The sequence below is a fragment of the Lissotriton vulgaris genome, chromosome 8, assembly GCF_964263255.1.
Source record: "Lissotriton vulgaris chromosome 8, aLisVul1.2, whole genome shotgun sequence".
Classification (NCBI taxonomy): Eukaryota; Metazoa; Chordata; class Amphibia; order Caudata; family Salamandridae; genus Lissotriton; species Lissotriton vulgaris.
The window spans coordinates 441,493,387-441,506,236 of record NC_141696.1 but is presented as its reverse complement, the minus strand read 5'-3'; the positions used below and the strand labels follow the sequence as shown (position 1 = coordinate 441,506,236).

At 44.6% G+C, this 12,850-nt stretch overlaps 1 protein-coding gene across 3 annotated transcripts in view; it reads right to left on the bottom strand.

The window, feature by feature from the left end:
* LOC147697153 (nucleoside hydrolase-like) overlaps nt 1–12,850 on the bottom strand; it is a 228,160-nt gene that overhangs the window by 48,699 nt on the left and 166,611 nt on the right. For all 3 annotated transcript variants that reach the window (XM_086934226.1, XM_086934224.1, XM_086934227.1), the window contains 2 exons: nt 2,398–2,592; nt 1,779–1,958 (listed from right to left, as the gene is read on the bottom strand). In XM_086934226.1, the coding sequence (XP_086790352.1) occupies nt 1,779–1,958; nt 2,398–2,580 (363 nt within the window). In that variant the 5' untranslated portion in view covers nt 2,581–2,592. The remainder of the gene's footprint in view (nt 1–1,778; nt 1,959–2,397; nt 2,593–12,850) is intronic.

Sequence of the window (12,850 nt, the reverse complement as noted above, 5' to 3'; positions counted from 1 at the left end):
ACTCAAACGCATGTGCGAGTGGTTGTGGGGAAGAAGGTACATTCTTTCATACAATATGGAGTTGTCCCGGGTTGCATCAGTACTGGAACACAATAGTAGCAATATTGTTCAAGATCGTCAGACAAGTTGTCCCACTGGAAGCCTGTTGGCACATATTATGCATCACTGGAGAATCCAGCTGGCCAAAATATATACAAATATGGCTGCTGCTGGCAGATATGGTTGCAAAACCAAATATAACCAGAGCATTGGCGAGCTGCAGCCACCAACAGTAAGAGAGTGGGAACAAGACCTAGATTGGTGCTGCTTGGCAGAGAAGACCATTTATCAAAGCGGAGGCTGTCCCCGAAATTGGGATAAAGTGTGAGCATTGTGGGTCAAGTAGAGAGGACTGTAATTGCGGAGGCTATGTCAAACTGCAGGATATAAGGGGTTGTCGTTGTTGAGGTGGATAGCTGAATGAGGGATTATCAACTGATCTGGAAGTATGATAAGTGAGGGGAAGAAAGTAACTATTGCCTCTTAGAACCAGAACCTGTGAATGACAAGAATGATTTGTGTTTGTGACGTATTATACATAAATGTACTTAATAAAAAAAAAAGATTTGTTGTCCTTCAGTGTTTTGCATTCCATGTTGAGCACTTGTGGCCTCAAAGGCAAGGGACATATCTCCAAAGATCTTTATCTCTTTTCACCTCAGACAGTCCCTGTGTTCTGGCCACGGACTTCTCCCCGCTCTAGTCATCTCTCGCCAATCTAGCTGAACCATGTGAACATCTATTGCTCAATTGTCCTCACACATATCACTCCTTTGCAGAGTATTCTGGGACCTCACAACCATTCGACTACGGAGTCCCACAGTCTTCTTCCCATATAGTCCCAATTGATAATTTTGTAGCAGGTCAGTCCCTAGAAATTATTAACATGAGGCGTCCACCCACCCTCCACCAGCTGTCTTACTTCATTAATAAACATGCAAAGTTTGGCGGCCTACCTGACAAACCCTACCAAGTGATCTGGGAAGCCTTTACCAATGCAGAGTACATCAAGAATTGCCCAACTTGAACTCAAAAGGTTGTCTTAGCCGTGTTAAAAAAAATAAACTTGTCCTCAAAAGCAGTTTCCCATTCTTGCAGCCTTCCCCTCTCTATTTAGTGACAATTGCTTCTTGCATCAATTTCCTAAAACAAATCATACCCCAGAATGGCACTCTCACATAGATGGGTGTCCTTTTTATTATCCTCTTGACTACCCACTGCCAAATCCTGATAAATATTACATCAAGTAGGGTACACAGGGACCATCTTAAGTAGCATACCAACCCACGAGAAGTAAGGTTTATTAGTTGAGGTAATCTTTGAACCATTTAACAATAGGTTGCACCTGCAAGGCCAGGTAATAACCTTAAACAATGGAGAGGTCGTTAAAGCTTTTTTCTGCAAAGTGCAACTGTGCTTGAGCACCAATTTGCACTAGAATGGTCATATTTTACCATTCAAGAACTAAATGCTGATTAGACTGGACACCGGTAAAGTTGTGCAGAGTGGTTTTAGGCTATCATTATCACAGTAATTCTTGAAATTGTTTCAATATTTAATAGGAACCTGTGAAATATTTCCCATATTTTGCATGTCCGTGTAAAGCATTGATTTTTAAACCACTGCATTTAGTTCAATGAAAGCACCAAAACATGGAATATAGTGTATTTGTATATGCAGGAATAAATCACAAATGCACACAAAATATTAAAATGTGTACAGGGTTTCTCCTTACTCACCCGACCGACTCGTTCATTGACTATTCTCAGCATGGCATCCACAGCAAGTTCCCTCTGCAAGTGCTCGAGACCTGGTGCATTGGGATCCGGACTATCACCCAAACCATCATTTCCATGATAAGATGCTCCCTCTACAGGGCTTCCGAGTAAGGAAGATGGAGCACCTGAATAAACTGGAATCTAAAGAACATATTGAAGAAAACATTATAAAATAGCTAAGCTATAATGGACCAAGTCGAGCCACTTATAATTATCGACAATGCCTTTTGTGAAGCCATAACCCCCTTGTTGATTTAGGACAAGAGTCCATATCTATCATACAAATGATTAATTATTAATCATTAATGATCAATTATTAATTTTCAAGTAGTAATTTAATACTATTTAATTTTTTAGCACAGTTGCAGACCTCCTGAGTGAGCCTCGAGGACCCCAAGCGGTCCTTGGACCACAGGTTAAGAAACACTGGCATATCTGATATGTTTTAATAAATTCAGCCCGCAAGGATTATGCTATTCAAGTAGATCAGTTTACTACTTATGGTTATGTATTATTGTGGTCCCATCTGAGGCAGGAGTTGAAAGTTGGCTGTGATCACCACTAAGCTTCCAAAGGTTACCTCAGATCTGTCACACACTTGTAGAACTCGAAGTACGTTCCTGCACACATCCTCCAGAGGGGCGTTCCCATAACAGCACGTGATCCCAAGGATCTCCACATTGGGGGCTGCCAACGCCATCATGATGGCCTGAGCATCATCGACTCCACAGTCAACATCCACCAACAGCAATTTCTTATCCATGATTTCAACTTCCTGAAAAGGCAAAAATGATCAGATTAAAATCCAGTGTACAGGACAGTCGATTCAAAGTAAAAATGTATAACATTAATGTAAAGGAGAACGTAATAGGAGAAGTTATAACCCACAGCAGTCCCATGTATTACCTTTCAGGATAATGCATCATGACTACATTGTTGAACAAAATTCAAGACCGTCTACATTCCTTTAACATGCGGTCTTTAGAAATAAAGGAAGCAAAATGGTTGACAATCCTTTCTTTCAATATGTACGAAACAGACAGTATGATACCATTTTTATTCAAACCTATTGCAGGTCAGCTGCTAACTCGAATGGAGGCTTGATGCAACAGAATATTGCGTGTGGCTCTTGGACACCAGCAAACACTCAAAGTGATTGAGGGAACATATTGATTTACTCATTTTACAGTGTCTGAACTACAATACTTTGGCCACTTGATATGAGAATACACAGAAAGCTCCATTTGACTACGACAACTCTTATTATTCTTAATAGTCAATTTATGATTTGATTTTTAGACCTCTGCCTGACAGGAGGGCTTATGTTCTAAGCACTTGTTCAGGTTACTTTTCTAATCCCTTGAACAAAGTTTCATTTAAAAAGCTTATGTCTGCCAACCAATTTCCAAATGAATATGTTTCTTCATTGCTTGGCAAGGTTGTGTGTGTGCCTGTGTGAACGGGAGTGTGTTCGAATCTGAAAGTAAGTCAGCTGAAGGATGGATACATGATTGCATGGATGGACATGAGAGTAAATAAGTGCATAAGTGCATGACTAATTCATGGGCACGTGCATGCAGGGTTGTTGAATTTCTATAACCTGATACTCAGGACATATTGATTAGGGTCAAAGACAACAAGCTTTTATTTTCTCACACTGGCCAAGTAGACCAAAGCTTCTGTTATTCAAACATTTTGGCTGCTAATCAACAATGTGTAATTTGGTTCTTGGAAATAAGTTTATCTGCTGCTAAGACAAGATATCCGCCTAAAGTATACCATGTTCTAAATTATACAAATGGGGCCTTATTACATAACTGCATAACTGTCTCAAGGGCGCAATAAGCGTTTGTGCCAAAGTGCTCACTGGGGTACTTTGTGTGATACTGTGAACTGCAGTCTAGTGTTTGGAGGGTGGAGTCAGGGGTGTAACGGGAAGAGGAGGAGTGGGAACCGGAAAGGGGCAGATAGAGTAGGGACGAGATGGGAGATAGAAGCAAGCAATAAAGCTCCTTAAACATATTGACTGTGTCCTAGAGTTATTTGCCAGTGGGACACTACAACTGGCGACGAGGGTGGGATGGTCACAATATGCCATCCACGTAAATCCCTGGAGCTGAGCAATCCATCCCACGAGGCACTGGCTGAAAGTCGCTGCAGCGACGAACGTGCCCAAGTGAAGGCTGCTGAAAAGGTCGATGCAGATGACCCAGTGACATGGGCCCCGTAGCTCTGAAGCCGAAAGAACCAGAGGGAGTGCCTGCATGAGCGCGCTGGTAAGCGCGAGATCGAACGCGCCGTCGAGCGCCAAATCTTAAGTGCTCACCACCGATGCGTGAGGTTGCGCATGGTCGCGCATAGCGAGAACGGCTAAGGAAAAAGGATGTCGGGAGCCCACCCCGGTCCTACCTCCTCCGTGACGTCGTTTGAGGCTGAGTGGCCGGAAGAGAGGGCCCCGGAGAGCCTGCACATTGGCTGGGTGAGTGCCCAACTGAGAGCAAAGTTGCATGAAGTTAAATCTCGTGAGACACGAGAGTTCCACTTTGGCGGCCATCTTGGAGTCAGGCAAACTCCTCCAATCCCTGTCCGGGACATAGAGCGGCCATTTTAAGGTCAGATGACCAGTTTCTCAGCAACAAGCATTGGCAAATACAAGAGAAATCACGCAACAAGCAAGGGCAAGAGACAGGTACAAGCACAACAAGCAGTGACAAATACAAGAGAAATCGTGCAATAAGCACAAGCAAATACAAGAGAAAGTAGAACGAACAAGGCCGACAAGCAAGTAGTAGGCTGGACACACCTAGAAAAGAACAAAATGGCGACGTCACCGCCCAGGCAAGCAGCGGGCCCAGCTGTGCACAATCAAACTGGTGTAACAGGCGTCTCATAATTACGCACCCCAGAGCCACTGACACTCACATCAGGAGGAGGAATGGGCCTCAGATGGCAGGAATGGCTCGAGGATTTCAAGGATTTTATGCAGGGATCTAAAGTCACTGTGGATGACCAAAAACTATTTGCTTTGCGAAACCTAGTTGGAAAGAGATCAGCAAAATAATCAAAAAACTGCCTACAGATGATACCGGCTCTTTTGTCAAAGTACGGGACGCTCTGAACAAGAAGTTCTTACATAAGAACAATGTGGACTATGAAAGATACACGTTTAATTTGGCCTGTCAGGAAAAGGAAGAACCAATGAGCGTGTTCATAACGAAGCTTCGACGGCTCTCCCGATACTGTGAGTTTGACAACTTCTCAACAGAAGATGCAATCAGACTGCGAATCATTGAAGGTTGTCAGTTGGAGACCCTCAGAAGATGTCTGTTGAGGAAGAGTCATACTTTAGATGAGATCGAAGAAATGACCAGAGTCCATGATCAGGCGGAGGAGCACGCGAAGAAAATGGAAGCGGGGCGCGCTGAAAAACGGGAGCAAGCCTACCGTCTACAAACCAGTACCACTCGCAGACTCTCTCGAGACAGACGGCGGATCTCAAGACACAACTCCCGTCAGAAATATACAGGACATAAGCGTCATGAGTCCAGCCGAGGAAACAAGAGACGGGAACGTCCACTCAGGTGCTATCGGTGCGGGTATGACTTCCCACATACGGATGCTTGCCCAGCGCTTGGACAGCAGTGTACAAAATGCGGACGAGACAACCACTTCGAGAACGTCTGTAGTGACTATCGTAAAGACATGTCGAAGGAACAATATAGATCCTCTCGCCCCACTACAAAAGGACATTATGCTAAAGCCGTTCAAGACCGTAAAGGGTCCTCCTCTGGGTCCTCCTAGTCGAGTAGGGAATCTCGGAAATCACAATGGATGAGAAGATCACTGTCCCGAGAATCAAAGTCGGCGTCTCCGGAGGTGTTAGACAGTGACGAATATATCAGCATGGTAGCTGATCCAGAGCAACTAAAGAAATATCCCAGGTTGGACATCTGCATAGGAAAACACGCAACCAAGTTTGTACTAGCCAGTGGTGCATTGCTAAATTGCATCCCAGTGACCGAATACAGGAAAATGGTACCGCCACCTACCCTGAGCCCAGCATACGTCAGAGTGTACACATGGATGTCAAAACAACCTCTTCCATGTCTGGGTAAATTCACAACCACTCTCACGCACAAAGACACGTCTGTGCCAGCACATATCCATGTCATTGAAGGGCCGGAAGCTGATTGCCTCCTTAGTCTACCCACAGCTGAGCGGCTCCGTTTAGTTTAAATCTTATACCGAGTGAGCGACGACCCCAGCATCATCCACAAATTCCCTAAGCTGTTCTCCGGACTCGGGAAGATGGCGAAACGTCAGATTCGCCTACACATTAATGAACAAGTACAACCTGCTGCGCAACATCATAGGCGAGTCCCTCTCCACCTCCAGCAGGCCGTAGAAGATGAAATCCAAGAACTGCTGCGAACAGACATCATCGAGCGGACAGAAGGCCCAACCCTGTGGTTTTCACCCGTGGTGATCGTGCCAAAAAGGGGCACACCAGGAAAGGTGCGTCTGTGCGTGGACATGAGGGTCCCAAAGACCGCGATCGAGCGGGAGCGTCATCCGGGACCCCATTTAAGTGACATGATTTCAGCCCTCAACGGTGCGCGAGTCTTCTCCAAACTGGACTTAAACAAGGGATACCATCAGTTGGAACTGCATGAGAAGTCGCGATATATAACCCCGTTTGCCACACATCTCGGACTTTTTAGATATAAGCGACTCAGTTTTTGAGTCTCGTCTGCTGCGGAAATTTTCCAAGAAGCCATTCGCCAGACCATACATCACATACCAAATACACTGAATTACAGTGACGAAATACTGATATACGGTGAAAACAACAAATGGGCACGACAAGGCATTAGACAGGGTGTGCCATGCCCTCCTGGAAGCCAATCTAACGCTCAACAGAGAAAAATGTGAATTTCACAAGTTCACCTTAAAGTTCTGCGGACACATATTCTTTGGAGAGGGAATGAAGCCTGACCCTGACAAGGTGATAGCTCTCAAGGACACGAAAAGCCCACAGGATGTGAGTGACATCAGATCCTTTCTGGGAGTGGCAAGGTACTGTGCCAGATATATTAAGGACTATGCCACCATCAGTCACCCGCTGCGCAATCTGACCAAGCAGGGGCAGCCGTTCACCTGGACTCCTCAATGCGAGCATGCATTCCAGGAGATCAAAAGAGCTTTGGAGTCCGCTGACAACCTAGCCTATTTCAGCCCTAAGAGAAAAACCGAGATCACTGTCGATGCCAGCCCATTCAGGTTGGGTGCAATCCTCGCACAGTTTGACCACGAGACAGATCAGAGGCACATTGTGGCATATGCCAGCAGAAGTTTAACGGACACTGAGAAGGCCTACTCTCAACCGGAGAAAGAGAGTCTTGCCATTGTGTGGGCCTGTGAACACTTTCACATTTTTGTATATGGAAAGCATTTTACACTAGTGACTGATCATCAAGTTCTAGTTACCATATTCGGAAATCCCAGGGCCAAGATGCCACCTCGAATAGAACGCTGGGGTCTACGATTGCAGGAATACACCTATACCATCGTGCACAAACCCGGGAAATCAGCTAATCCTGCCGACTATATGTCAAGACATCCTCGGGTGTCGCCTGTGCCAATGTCATCCTTAGCAGAGGAATATATTCACTTTGTTGTGGATCAAGCCAGACCACCAGCGGTTCCCCTGGAAGCCATATGTGAAGCCACAGCCCAGGATGCCGTCCTGCAAAAAGTGAAGCAACAACTACTGACGAACAGGTGGCACCAGTCCAGTGAAGATGAAAGCGAGGATCCAAACATCCGACAAGAGATACAGGCGTTTAGACATGTAAGTGATGAAGTATCGGCCACCGAAGAAGGAATCATATTGCGAGACCAACGGATAGTCATCCCCATGCAACTCCGTCAAGGCGTCATTAATCTTGCACATGAGGGCCACCGTGGAGTGGTAGCTACCAAACGAGCACTTCGGGAAAGGGTATGGTTTCCTCTACTAGACCAAATGGTCGAACTCACACTGAAGGACTGGGTTTTACTAAGACCCAGCGGTGCCAGGGACAACACCTGAAACCTTCGTGGGTTACCTGTTCCGGCGTACAAATGACAGAGACACGGGACACTTCCTTCGGCGTCAAAGATTCGAGGTTTATTTACTGCAGGGAACACAGAAGTCACAAGAAGTACATAGCATGTAGGTTCAAGGAGACTGCTTCAAATTGTATCTGTGGATCGCTCCTTTTATACAGTTTTTCGTCATACGACAACATGGCAAACAAAAGGTTACAACCCGGTTCCCACAGTAAATTTCATAGGGGGTCGCTTTCATGTATTCAGGGTCCCGGAACATAATTACAGTAGCATCGCCGGTTCCCAACTGTAAAAGTACATCTTCTCACCATTAGTGCATTCCATTCCGGCAGTAAACGAATCAAGGAAGAGTCAGAAACAGGTGCAGAGGAAGACGAGGATAGCGAACAGATTGAAAAGAGTGTAAGGGGGTGCTACCGGAAAACACGATTGCAGGGATCAAAGGAGACGTGCCTAATGAATGCACAATTGAGACAATAGACCGGCACGCCAAGATGAGCCTCGAGCGGGGCCATCTGCCTTGCAGTGTCATCCCCCTCGTCATAAAGACATCCTCAAAGGAACACGTGTCTTCCGCAAGAGTTTGGGAATCCCAGGGTCACAAAGCGGACAGTGTCCGTTCGCCGGCTACTTGAGGGCAAGAAACAAAATGGATGCCGTATCTAAAATGGAACCCGTGGGTTCGGATGGAGAAACCCACGAAACAGACGAACGGTTTAGGTTAGCACAGCGAAAACGCGTACACCCACTAGACTCGTCATTTGCGGTTCATAGATACCAGACTCGACCATATTCGAGCAAGTCGAAAACACCACTTACAATTGTCACGGAACCTCAGACGCTCCTTTTGCCCTCATGTAGGCAAGCACTAGTCGGAATCAGAATCGATCTCGATATTCATCAGACCATCCAGATGTTGCTGCAACATTATTCTATCCATCAGTGCTTCCTTGGTAACAGGTGACCGTCTTATACACGTTGTAGCACAGAGGCCACATAAGGCAGGACCACACTGCACACAAAGACAACACGTGAACAGAAATGCTACAACAACTCCAATGATCATCAGAATTTTCCAACCCCACGTCGACATCAGGCCCCAAAACCACCCTAGTAGCGTCCAATCCCCTACGTCCACGTGTATGGACTCGGAGATCTTATGCAACTTCGAGATGGCTTGATAGACAGTTGGAGCGTTGTCAGGAATGAAAATGCCAGAATTCAATTGTCCCTCGAGGAATTATTCGTTCTTAGTTTAATGAATTATATCCATGTCACAACCGTGATCAATATTTGGCATTTTTAGCAGGAGATAGTCACTCAATATCAATGACCATTTATATCAAAAACAGTTTTATTGTTCTTGTATCAAAATATTTTTCATATATTTTCTTTAAACCAGGCAACATACACAAAACTGAAAAGATATACTTGATTCGCAGTCGTGTAGAAACACCATTCGCTAAGATCATGGATTTACAAAATACCACAATATGTGTCATAGAATCACAGTAATACATATATTTATATGCATCTTAATTGAATCATATAAGCAAAAATGGTGATACAGTGTCGACGTTTCGGTCCTTTTACGGTCTAAACGATCCTTAGAACCATCATCAGGACGATGTAGTTGCTAATGTATATATCTAATAAGAAACAAACTAGACTTTAGTGATTATCCTGCATACTACGTTCATGTTGCTTCACACAGCTGGACAACAAATAAACCTCAACCAATCAGTGAAAGGGACAAATCTAATGTTCCACACCAAGACCCAGTGAAAGACAGTAAAAACCAGTAAAAACCAGTGAAAAAACAATTAAGTGTAGAGTTTTAAAAAAGGAATTTAGTAAATGTCAACTGGATGTAACAAGGATTCACCTTATCAAGAACAGCCATAACGTGAACAATAAAACCGGGATAACTACCACGGCTAAACTCCAAGGATGTAAATCTGTAATACAATGTATGAAAAGGACAGATCAATATGCTGATCATAAAACCAACCTATGCATATATCAACCTCCTAAATTCAGACGGTTCTTACTTCCATGAATCACAACAACACTAATGACCTGTTTGGGACAAAAGAAACGGACCTTATTAGTACCCTAATTCCTATGCCAACGGGTGTGACACAAACGCAATCACCGTGTCTAGACACCTCATAGTGTTTAAAAGAGATGTACTCACTGCGTGTAACTACAGGTAGGCGTTTTACCTAAATGAAGAAGTGGAAGGTCACTAATCAGTCCGGTCGCCTAGTATACAGGCATCATATTTTCCTAGCGTTTTAAACAAACTTACTTTTGTAGTCGGCTAGGTGCGTCCTAATAGATCACTCCAAGCGCTCAGCTCGCTCGAGTCCGAGTGATTCACAACACGGCAGCGCCATATTTCAAAAGATGTTTACACCCTGTGTTACATGACGTCAAACGGGAGTGAACTGTGGCGACCATTTTGTAGTGGATCAAAATCCATTCAATATAACCGCATGTTAGTTATTAAAGGCTGCTAAGTCTCTCTAGAGGTCTCCACGTTATTTATTCTCATCATGTTCAACCGAAGGGAATTGTATAACACTGAAAAATTTGTATAACACTGAAAAATGTATCCCATAGACAATTTAAAAGCATTTAGAAAAAGTGAACACCAAAGAAGGGGACAACCCATAGCGCTGAAATTCAACATACAAACGGGGTTGGATACAACAGTTAAAAGCATAAGGGTTTTAAAATTATATATCCATACCAGACAACCAATGCTTCTGTCTAATTCTCAGCGGTGCTTATATGTTTTGTGCTAAACGGCACTCACTCATTGTAGGGTTGCCAGAGTATGCCATTCAATTAGGGAATTCAGTCCCTTCTCCACTGTTCTGCATGTCCAGATAAATTTGTTCTCCCTCTGTGTAAGCACACGATCTACATTGGTACATCGTCTATTGCCTTTTACAACATCTATAACAAACCACTTCATTTGTGTAGGAGAGTGTGAAAAAGCTTGATAATGTTCAACCAATGGTGCAGTTTGTACATTACATCGAATCCGAGATTGGTGCTGTAAAATTAGTTTTTTTACCGCTTGAGTCGTTTTCCCAATGTAGGTTAAATCACATGGGCATTGTACACAGTAGATGACATTTTTTGTTAAACAAACATGAAAATGCAGCAACTGGAATGGATCACCTTACATACTCCACCTCTATCTGCAAGGACAACGTCTAAAACCATACGATTTTGTAACGTCATAAGCCTGTCAGCCTGAAGCTCTGCTGTAATATTACCAAGGGCGCTCGCAGTGATGTTAACGGTCGATTCCACCACTCGAGTCAATTGTCTCAGGTTCCTACTATTGATCATAGGTCCCCAAAACGGCAGGAAACCCTTAAAGAAGTCTCCTGCTTCTTGACCGGCAGTGTCCTCTTCGCTAATCACGCCTCTCACAACTCTGGTCTTGTGATAATCCGACCCAACAGTAAAGGTCGGCGGCAACAAATTCGCAATATAACACGTGCCTGAGAAGTCACGAGGCAACCATGTATATGCACGGTCGTAACAAACAAAGTAAGTACCCTTGGCAGTTAGAAGAACAGGGGAAGAGGCCGTCGGCAAAACATACGTTTCGGTACAGGCACTCCTCCCGAGCTGAGCTCGCGGGCTTCGGCCAAGGCCTTTCAGACAGAAATTACCGAGATGGGGTACGATCCAGATCGGAGACGAGCTTTTAAGTTGCCGATCACCCACTGACATGCTATACTCAGCCTCACTCAGATCTCGGTATGCTCGCACCTCTTCCTCTGGAATAGACGATGCGTCAAAGATATCCCTGTCTAAATCGGCAATCGCTCTTGCCAAAGGCTTGTGGTACGGGCCAGGACCATGATCTGCAGTGCGTGGCTCTCGATGGGGGTAGGAATCTAGTGCGCTGCGAAACATTGTTTGGAATGCTCGAGCTGAACCCTGGGAACTGTAAGGAAGGACCAAGTACGGAATTCCCCTATCCGTGGTATGTGGCATAAACCCACACACCCAACAGTTGGTAGTGTTCATCACCAACTGATGTTGATGAAGGAGCTGAACAAAGGAATTGTTCATAAATTCCGCACGTCTAACCTGCTCGTGTTGGGGTAAGATGTGAAAGGAATGAGGAGAAACAGTGGAAGTAGGTTTTGGTTCAGAGGAAGGGGTAGGTGAAGCAGAAGGCAGTAATGATTGTATTGCACAGTATACTCCACCCATCAGTAACAAAGAAACAGTTAGGAACAGTAGGAACACCTGAAACATAAAGCATTTGGTACGTATAACTCTATGCAGTTCGAATCTTTGCGCTTGAGTCTTCTCCACTTCCGACAACTTTGAGAATGCCATCCTCTAAAACCGTCCGCAACGTTCTTGACGCTCTTCGTTCTGTGCAGCAATGGTCAATCCCCAGGAGTTCCTAGGAATCAACGGCCTCCGACCTAGTGTCAGGACCTACTAAACAGAAGGAAGTACCCGCACGGCCCTACGGTCAACCCGGATGTAAGGTTCTTTTAATCAAACAATATATACAAAATCTCCTAGCTGTGGAGAAAAACACACATATGTGGAAAAGCACTCAGAATTTGATGAAAACCACAGTTTGTTCAGAAATGTTCAGAGTGATAATGGGGGTAACGTGAATTTCAAAAAGGAAGAAAAAAAATTTTTTATTTGTCTCTGGTATTGGATCGAAGAAAATATCTGGTTCTTCCAGGACGAGTCTGCTCTTCAAACATTTGATCGGATTGTGGAGCAGAGTCCTGTCGGTCAGACGATAGTTCAGATCTTGAATTCTCCAATGACAAAGGTTCAACGGAGTTATCTGGCTGCGCTGAAGTATCTCCCACAGGCTGAGCGTCACTGAACGGCACAAAGTTCGGCAAAGCTTCCGTTTC